Genomic DNA, 9,457 nt, shown 5'->3' with positions numbered 1-9,457 from the left:
TGTGTCTCTCCGTGTGTGTCCGTCCGTCTGTCCGTCCCTCTATGTGTGTCCGTGCTCCAGGCTGAGAGCCGAGCGCTGTCCCTGTGCTGCTGCAGCTCCCTGCGCCCCATCCATCCTCCCCACCCACCTCCAGGGACTGTGCTCCAACACTTCCCTCTCCATCCAAGCGCTGCGTGGGGCATTGGGTCGACACACATCGTTTTGTTGCCTTGCACGAATTTCCACGAGCTGCTGTTATGGTTGCTGAAATGCTTAGTGTCCCTTCTGTGAGTCAGATTGGTGATAGGGCTTCAGGATCCCAGGCCGTGTAAATAGTTTTCACTTGGTAGACTTTAGCTGTTCAGGCTCACAAAGAGAGCCAGAAGTGCAACTTGGGCAGGGTAGGAATTTGGTTAAATACATCATAGGCGATTACAGGGACTCTACTTGTGTTCCCAGCTTCAAATTCGGCTTTAATCATTGAAGGGAAATTTATATGAAACTGATAAATGCTTTGATTTTATGCACCTGGGCAGTCCTGCCCTAAGGAGGCTCATTTGTCCTGCATAACCTGTGTGACTGTCTTACAGCCTTATGGAGAGCATGGGCTGTGGGAAATCCTATGGACTGAACAAAAATATTTGTAGCCAGTTTGTAAATTCCCTCTTAAAGTAATTGGTCTGGAAACATTTCTTCACAGTGTGGTTTGATACACCACTGAAATTGGTAGCAGGACATCCAATGAATACATCAGTTTAAATCAGAAAATGCTTGAGGCTGCTTCATGTACACCACTGGGTTTGGCCTGTTTCCTTCCTTTTTCCACCCTTCCCCAACCTCCATCACAGTACTTTGTCCTTCAGTATGTTTATCATAACACAGCTCAGATTTACTGTCAACGTTTGTCCCAGGTTTTACAACAGCATCTTCAAGGTCACATTAGTCAAATTAGTGTGAGGCAAGATTTTAGCTGTGCAACACACCAGTTCACTTTCGCCTTATTTTTGTAAATAGAATTTAGATTTGTTGGTGTCCTGGAAAACTGTTGTATATCACTGCTTGGACTGGTAACCAAGTTTCAGTAGTCAGAAGAGTAAATACTTTTATTTTCTTTAGACAGTTAAGGTATTGATGTAATTTTGAAGTGTGCAGCCAGACTCGTTGTATAATCAGACCTTCAGCTCAGGTGTCTGCAAATCTTGATTTACTTGTATTTTATTGCTTGATTTTCTTGTATCATGTGTCAGATTAGTTTTCTGTTAGAAATTTACTGAGATCATTGAGGAACATTGCTGGAAATTTTGCATTGTGCATGTCACTACTTATATACTCCAAGTAAGTTTTAAAATGTATTTAGATAAATTTTTGTGTACACAGTATTGCAGCTATGCTCAGGTGACTTTAAAATGGGAAGCTAGGCCGAAATAAGCTCATCTCTTATTTCTGTGGGTTTTTTTCTGACTTTGTTGCACAATAAGTTACTGTCATTGTAAAACAACTTAGAAATAAGCTTTTAGTCAATTTTGCTGTTCAGGGTAATGGGGAAGAGAGTGCAGGGGGATCCTAGGTAAGTAAAAACCCAACATGAGAAGTATTGCAGGTTGTGGCTTCACACAGTCAGCTTAGACCCTGTACTTTGTCCAAGGAGGCAAAACATCTTACAGTGTCAGTGGTGGAACAGGCAGAGCAGAGACACCAGAGCTGCTTCTCAGGAGCCACATGGTTCTGAATGCAGGGGGAGTGTTCCTGAATAATTGTCCTGCTTTTGTTAATACACATTTGTTTGTCCTTAGTCCTTGTTGTATAGAAACCTTATTTTGTATTCCAGAGCATTAAAACAATCAGTTCCCATTCCTTGCTGTCTCTAAACTGAGGAGAGGGAAGAAGAAGGGATGGAAAAGCTCTATACTCTCTTTTTCTGTGTTGTGTAAGGGAAAGTTTGTTAGCATTCTGACAGCTTTGTGTGTTTGTTTTTCAGGGGTGGGTGGTGATGAGCTGAGTGTCTTGCGGTCCCCTCAGTCGGTTGTGTTTCGGGATGGGAGTTGGCCGATTCCCGGCGAGCGGATCCCAGATGTGGCTGCACTGACCATGGGCTTTTCTATTGATGAGGTACATGTGAAACACCTCTGAGACTACAGACCTGCTCACTCAACAGAATGCAAATCCTGCTGTCATGTGCTGGAGTATATAAAATGCCCTGTTTGTCTGGAGGAATGTGTGAGCTGTCAGAGGTGCTTTCCAGGCTTAGAGCTGTGTGGGTCATGTGAGCAGGCAGAGGCTGTGCTGGCTGGATGGTTTGAATCAGCAGCTGTAGAAGGAAGCAAGTCTGCAGAAGCTGTACAGTGCTGGTCTTCAGTTCCTCTGAGACCCAACTGCATGCTGAGAATCTGTGGAAACCACTGTCACTTCCTGCCCATGAGCTGTCTGTGGGGCTCTGCTCCTGTGGACTCTGAAGGCTGAGGAATGGCTTGGCTAGGCAGGCATTCTGTCAGGTCAGCAAGTTGTCTGCTGGGGAGAGTTAATAAGAGCAAGCAGCCTGGTTACGTAGGGAGTAATCCAAAGACTTGAAAACATGATTTGTGGTGGTGTTTTCTCACATTAAGTGTTGGAATGTAGCTTTAGTGAGGGGGGGACATGAGTAGGAGCCCTTGGACTGATTCCATCTTGCCTACTGAATTTTTTGCTGGGCTTCAGCAGGGATGAGTGGCTGCTGAAGTAGTGTGTGAAAGTGTAATAGGCACATGTCTCCAGCAGTGTCTGTGTGCAGCCAGATAGTGTCAAACTGAGGTATCCTTACAGTGCTGGTGAGGGCAGCCAGTTCCCATTTCTTCCATACTGCTGCTGCGGAAGAAGTCTGGTAAGTCTGGTTTGAGGGCAGGTCTCTTAGCCTGTGTTTTGGAATTTGTTTGGGAATATCTTGCTGTTAACTAATTATGCCTTTTTTGCATCGAACTAGTAACAGGCTTGTATGAGTAGTGTGCCTAAGAAGTAAATTTTGATTATTTTATCCAGAAGAAACAATATATTAGAGGGTATTGTGTTGACTTGAGACAGCACTACTTAAGATGTATAGTGCTAACTTGGCTCCCCATGAAATTTCCAGTAGCCTGTCCTGCACAGAGGTATTAGCAAGGTAGCGAGTTATTTTGCTGTAATAGTGGGGGAGGACTTTTCTCTGTCCTTGTGACATACAGACCTTTTTTTTACTCTTTTGTAATAGGACCTTTCCTGGCCTGGGCTTGCAGTGGGTGATCTGTTTCACAGACCACGAGCTACTGTGCTGGTGACAGTGAAGGGAGTGGACAAGCTCAAGTTGCCTGCGAAAGGGTTTTCTTACCCTATTGAGAATGTGAGTATCCACAGCTGGAACTGTCCCAGGATTTCTGTCACTCTTGTAATCTAATGAGGAGTACAGGATCCTCTGCTGTATTCCCCCATGTTCACTTTTTTCTTACTTCACTTGACATCCCCATATCCCCTGAAATGCTGGATCAGGCTGTGTAGATCAATAATCAGAATCCTGTCCAAGGTGAGAGCCCTTTGAGATCACCCAGGGCCTCTTGCATTCAGTTCTGTAACTTGTTTGGCAAAGCACGTTCTCCTTGAAAGACATTAGTTTTAATATATTTGTACTAAGAGTCAGAGAATCCACTGCTTCCCATGTAACTTAAATGTCTCATAGGCAGAATCACTAACCTTTTTGCTTCAGCTGAGTGTGTGTGATAACATCTTATATGATGTTGATTCTTGGATGTACTGTATCGTCCTCTAAATGATCTTTTGAGTTTTCCTCAAGTACTGTGAAGTGCAGCAGGTGTTTACAAAAGCAGTTTATTATCTTGCCAGTGGAGGCACTAAACTGTGCCGGCATTTCGTAGTTTTTCTATCTGTCTCTTGTTTTGTTTCAGTAGTTGGCCTTTCTACTGGTATATTTTCATTGGTCAGTTTTCTGGGGTTCATAATTTTCTATTTGCAGTAAGATTAGTTCTCCTTTTGTATTGCTTCTTTGTTTTACTGCTGAAGAAGGCTGTGCTCTGAGCCTAAATAAGCCTCTTAATTACAGTCACAGTCCCTTGGAGTTCTAAAAAATATATTGTCTGCCACACAGCCAAACAAGGTGTCTGTTCATAGGTACACAGTGATGTGTTTTTTGGCACACAGGTTCCTATTACTTGTTATTATCACTTTGGAAATATGTCTGCACTTTATTTCTCGAGACTTCTGTAGTTAAGCAGATTTTCTCCTTTTAGATCATCAGGACCTGTTTAACCCAAAAATCTGACTAGGCTTTGTCTTCCAGGCCGTTCCTTTCAGTCTTGACAGTGTTGCAAATGCTATTCATGCTCTGTTCTCTGAGGAGACCCCCGTGGTGCTGCAGCTGGCCCCCAGTGAGGAGGTGAGTGTTGCTCCACCTCTCACTCCATGTGTTCTAGGTGCTGAATCAATTGATTGTGTGAAATTTGGCATTGGAGGTTGCAAGTAGGATCGATGTGTGACTGGGAAAACTGAAGACAAACCTGTGTTGTCACTAAGCAGTGTCTGTTCCTGCAGAGAGTGTACATGGTGGGCAAAGCCAACTCAGTGTTTGAGGACCTTTCTGTCACCCTGCGCCAGCTGCGGAACCGTTTGTTCCAGGACAGCTCCATTCTCAGCTCCCTTCCCCTCAACTCCCTCAGCAGAAACAACGAGGTAAAGGACATTCAGCACTGGGAACTTCTGTGATTTATTTGTTTCTAATACTCCTAGTTAGTTTGTGCTTTTCTCTTTTCTCCCTTCCCTCTTTCTTTGCCTAGGAGAGCCCACTCTTAATTTTTTTCTGACTGAATTCTAATTACTAAATGTTAAGGGGTTTTTTGAAAGTAACTTTATTGAAAGAATGATTTCCTTCTAGACATAACCTGTTGTAAAATACTGAGACTTGCAACAAAATGAGACTTCCCCAACTTTGGTTTCATCAGAAGAAATACCTGTCTCTTTCTTTCTGTCTTTCCACAGGTTGACTTGCTTTTTCTGTCAGAACTACAAGTCCTACATGACATTGCAAGCCTGGTAAGGTTTTTTGAAACATTTTGCCCACCAGTGGTAGTTAAGAACATGTTTGTTACCCTGTCCACTTCAAAATATCATTTAATCTGGAAAGACTGGAGTGACTTCTGTACCATGACTAGTGGTGGTGATAGAAATGTCCCAATGGAGGGGTGAGCTTTTGATTCTGAGGATCTCTGCACTAAGAAGCTGCTGCCTTGTTGCTGTGGTTTAGGGTTTGTTTGGGTGGGTGGGTGGTGCAGGGTTGGTTGGTCTGTTTGTTTGGGGGTTTCTGTGTGTCTGTAAGCTGCAGCTCTTAGCTCTGTAAGTGACAGAAATACTCCTGGAAAACTCAGACGTTCATGTTAGGTGAAGGGTTGGTGGAGAGTAATGGGGCTCCTGATAACATGAGGTAGAACAGCTTAGTTTTATCTGGCAGACCAGAAATGCTGTGGTTAAGGTATGTGGGAAGAGAGAACAGATGAAATGTCTTGCTTTCAGTGACTGTTCTACTCTGCAGACAAATGTCATTGCTGCAGCTTCACACCTACAGAAGTGCAAGAATATCACTGCTCTCCTTTGAGATAGTTTGGAGTTGGAGACAATGAAATGATACTCCTTAAATAAACTACTTTTGTACGTGTGGAACAGCAAGGTAGAGGTTGCAGCCTACTCAGTTTTGCAAGGGCAGCTTCAGAGGAGGAAATGTTGGTATCTAAGTATTGTAGTTATGTGTTTTTCTTAGGCTTTATTTTCATGGCAATTGCAGAACAGAATTACAGATTCTGATGTCAGTAGGTGTCATATTTCTTTTTAGTGCATCTCTCTTATTATGTGTATGTAGCTTCATGTTAGGAAGAGATGCTGCATAATCATCATCTCCTTTCTTCTGTAGAATTAAAAAAGGAAACAATTGTGGACATTTAGTTTAGAGCTGGCAAGAAATTCCACTTCCTAATCAATATGGAGTGTGACTGTGGAAAGTGAGGTTGGATTAGTCCCAGTAAATGGACTTTGTGGAACGTGTGTTTAGAATAACCTGTGTATGAACGAATTTCTCTCTGCCCTCAAAGCTGTCTCGGCACAAACACTTAGCCAAAGATCACTCCCCAGACCTGTATTCTCTGGAGCTGTCTGGTTTGGAAGAGGTTGGAAAACGGTATGGGGAAGACTCTCAGCAGTTCAAGGATGCTTCTCAGATTCTTGTGGACTCTTTGCAAAAGGTATATTTTCTACCTAATGAACAAAACTCACGGTAATAATTATGTGTTAACTACAAGGGTGTCAGTTGATTGACCTCCTTATGTTTTGAGTTGTCACTTCATTAGTGATGTCTTGCCTGATGCTTGTTTTTGTTGTTGGATTTTTAAAATGCAGTTGTTCACTTTTAAAATCCAGTGTTACAGTTTGCCTCTCTGGTAAGTATTGGCATGATGGGACAATGTGTTTAGATATTTTGCATAGGGGAGTAGGGATGCACTGAAACCATATATCAACGTAACTTGATATGTTTGTTCTTCTTAAATAAACACCTTACATTTGAAACCACCAGTAAGTCTCTCAAAAACTGCCTCTTGGAAGTGTGGAAACACCACATCCCAGGGTGCAGTGGTTAGTTTGCCCCTGCCCACAAAGCTGTATAAATCTGAATTTCCAAGCCTGTAAAATAACTGCTGTTCATCTATCAATGTGTTAAACTTTTATTAAGCCCAGTCACTTCTGAGAGTTCCCAAATCATGATGGAAAAGTGCAAAAGCATCAGTTAGCTAAGCCAAATCCCTGTTTTCTCTAAACATTACTCTTAGGCCTTTTTGCAGTTAAGCAAATCTGTTTAAATATTAGACACATTAGGCTTTGGATCAGATTAAAATATTCAGTAGTTTCCCAGTGGAAGTTTGAGAACCTAAATGTTTTGTTGAAAGTGACAGATGCAATTGGGAAATTGGTGGAGCTTTTGTAACAGGGATGGGAGGAGGAGTTACAGCCCAGAAAACAGGCAGAAACTACAGTGCTGGACAGGGGTTGAGGGGTTTTAAAGAGCCCTTGTAAACCAGGGGAGAGGTGGCACTTTGGTGTTAGTGAAATTCTAAAACAGTGTGAACTTCTATAGCTTTCCATAATTACTCCTGAAGATGATATGGTTTAATACAGCTGGCTAACAAAACTCTGCTTAGGCCCTGGCTGCAGGTTCTTAATGAAATCCCTTTTGCTGTCCCAGTTTGCAGATGAGATGTTTAACCTGTATGGTGGGAATGCAGTAGTAGAAGTGGTGGCTGTGAAGGAGTTTAATTCTCCCCTCATAAGGAAGACTCGCTCCATTCTCCAGGCTTCACAGGTAGTAGATGCACATTTTTCTCTATCCCATTTATTAAAAGTGATGCAAATTGCATCAGTTGTTCACTGGAGTGTAACATTTTTTAAGGACTAGAAACCTGTGGTTTAGGCATGGGTGCAGAGAGGTCAGCTTACCTGTCCTGGTCTTCACACATCGTGACTGAAGTTGGGGAGAAGCTTCTGGAGGTCATTAGTCCAATCTGCTGCTCAAAGCAGGACTAATTGAGGATCAGGCTGCTCAGGACCTCGTCCAGACAAGTTCTTGAAAAGTCCTTGGCTGGAAGTCACACAGCCTCTCTGGACAGCTTGGTCCAAAGTCTTAACCACTTTCACTGTGAACCTAAATCCCTTCTGCCTTGTTAGAATTTGCCTTTGTGCATTTTGTGCCCAGTATGCATGTCATTCCTGCCCCCTGCATGGGGAAAACATGTTTCCTTTACTTGCTGGCTGGATTGCAGACAGTCCAGGATGCAGTTGCAGGGGGCACACTGCTGGCTCCTGGTCACCTTGACCACTGGGACCTCCAGGTCCCTCTGCAGAGCTGCTGCCACTCAGTCCTGCCCGTGCTCTCACATGGGCTTTGCCTTCCTGACTGGATTCCATGAGGCTCCTGTCACCCTTTCCTGTGGATTCCACTGATGGTCACATAATCATTTCTGTGCCCTCACCTCAGATCTGTGCAGACAAAAATGATCTCTCCTGTTGAGGTTGCTCAGCCTTTGGCTGGAGCCAGAATGCTTCTCTTTAAAGTAACACACATTTTCTTTATTACAGGCTAAAAAAGACAATCCCTACAACCTTGCTTACCCATACAACTACAACTACTCTGTGATCTTCAACATTATTCTGTGGATGATGATAGGTCTTGCTTTAGCTGTGCTAGTTATCTCCTACAACCTCTGGAACATGGATCCTGGCTATGACAGCATCATTTACAGGATGACAAACCAGAAGATAAGAATGGATTGAACTGCACCGTGAAGATGAAGAGTAAGGTCTCCTTTAAACTGTGTGGAAAACAAATATCCTGACATGGTTAATTGTGGTTTTTTTTTTTTAAAAGGTGTATTTATTTCTAAGTATTTTTCCCTCTCAAGACTATTTTAAATGTTAGTAGTAGCACCGGATGGGATTTAGGAATTAAAATTGCTCGTTTAAAAAAACCAAACCAACAACCCCCAAAGTAATTGTTATTAAAGTAACATCATTCCATTTTTTTAATCATGCACCACGAGTTTTTGCCGTGCCCTGTAGTGCCTGTGGCTGTGTGCAAACCAGGTCAGTTGAGGTTACAATAGCAACTTGTTTGAAACTTTTACACTGGAAGATTAGAAATTATAGCTGAATTGTTGTGTTGTATATTATGAACCAGCTGTAAATGTTCGATGTAAATATTTCTAATGGTTATATGTGACTTCAGAGAGGATAGTAAAGATTCTTTGGTAAAATACTAAGTATAGAAATATTTCTACAAGACTACAACTCCAGTAGCACAAATGGCATTTTGAGCTCATGCTGGTGGCTCCGAGGTGAGTGTGGACAGAAGGATCCTCTCCCTAGAGGCTGGAGGTGAATAACACTAGTGTGGCTGGTCTGTACAGTGCAGTCTGTAAATGCTGAAGTGGCACCAGTCTGCTCATGCTCTCATGTCACATAGAATTTCCTATTATGATGCTTCATGTTCCTTCCATTTGTGTTAATGCTATAAAAAAATTTGATTCTTTTTGATGATAAGAGTGGACCAACAGTTGGTTTAGGTATACCTGGATTACAGTCCTGCTTCAGCCATTCAATAAAACAAACAACAGTTGTTCTTGGATGCTTTTATTCTTTGTGGCTTCACAGTTGTGGCTATGTCTGTTGAGTGTTCCTTCACTGCCTGGAGCAGGAGCAGCTTCTGATGAGTGGTGATGGCCTAAGCCTGCAGCAGTTTAAACTGTGAAAAGAAAGTTCATCTTGTGTGGATTAATTTTCCTAAACCAAACAGTCAGCATAGTTAAAGCCAAGTGGTGGATCTCTGGCTTGAATCATTTGTAGAACTGCCTACTCTTCAGCAACTCATTTGCTTGTGGTGAAAGAACTTCCAGGCTCCAGCAACGTGAATGGAAACTACTTTTCT

General features: G+C 42.7%; 1 protein-coding gene across 1 annotated transcript; it reads left to right on the top strand.

Annotated features, from left to right (window-relative positions):
• The first annotated feature begins 1,969 nt into the window (after window positions 1-1,969).
• ATP6AP2 (ATPase, H+ transporting, lysosomal accessory protein 2) lies at window positions 1,970-8,654 on the top strand. The gene is given in 11 exon segments (XM_009084558.1): window positions 1,970-2,015; window positions 2,018-2,088; window positions 3,200-3,328; window positions 4,280-4,375; window positions 4,531-4,668; window positions 4,975-5,028; window positions 6,078-6,093; window positions 6,096-6,162; window positions 6,164-6,227; window positions 7,223-7,339; window positions 8,113-8,654. Coding segments are annotated over 11 exon segments (993 nt in total). The 3' UTR covers window positions 8,308-8,654.
• The last annotated feature ends 803 nt before the right edge of the window (window positions 8,655-9,457 follow it).

Source organism: Acanthisitta chloris, unplaced genomic scaffold (genome assembly GCF_000695815.1).
Source record: "Acanthisitta chloris isolate BGI_N310 unplaced genomic scaffold, ASM69581v1 scaffold29411, whole genome shotgun sequence".
Classification (NCBI taxonomy): domain Eukaryota; kingdom Metazoa; phylum Chordata; class Aves; order Passeriformes; family Acanthisittidae; genus Acanthisitta; species Acanthisitta chloris.
This window is presented reverse-complemented; position numbering and strand designations above follow the sequence as displayed.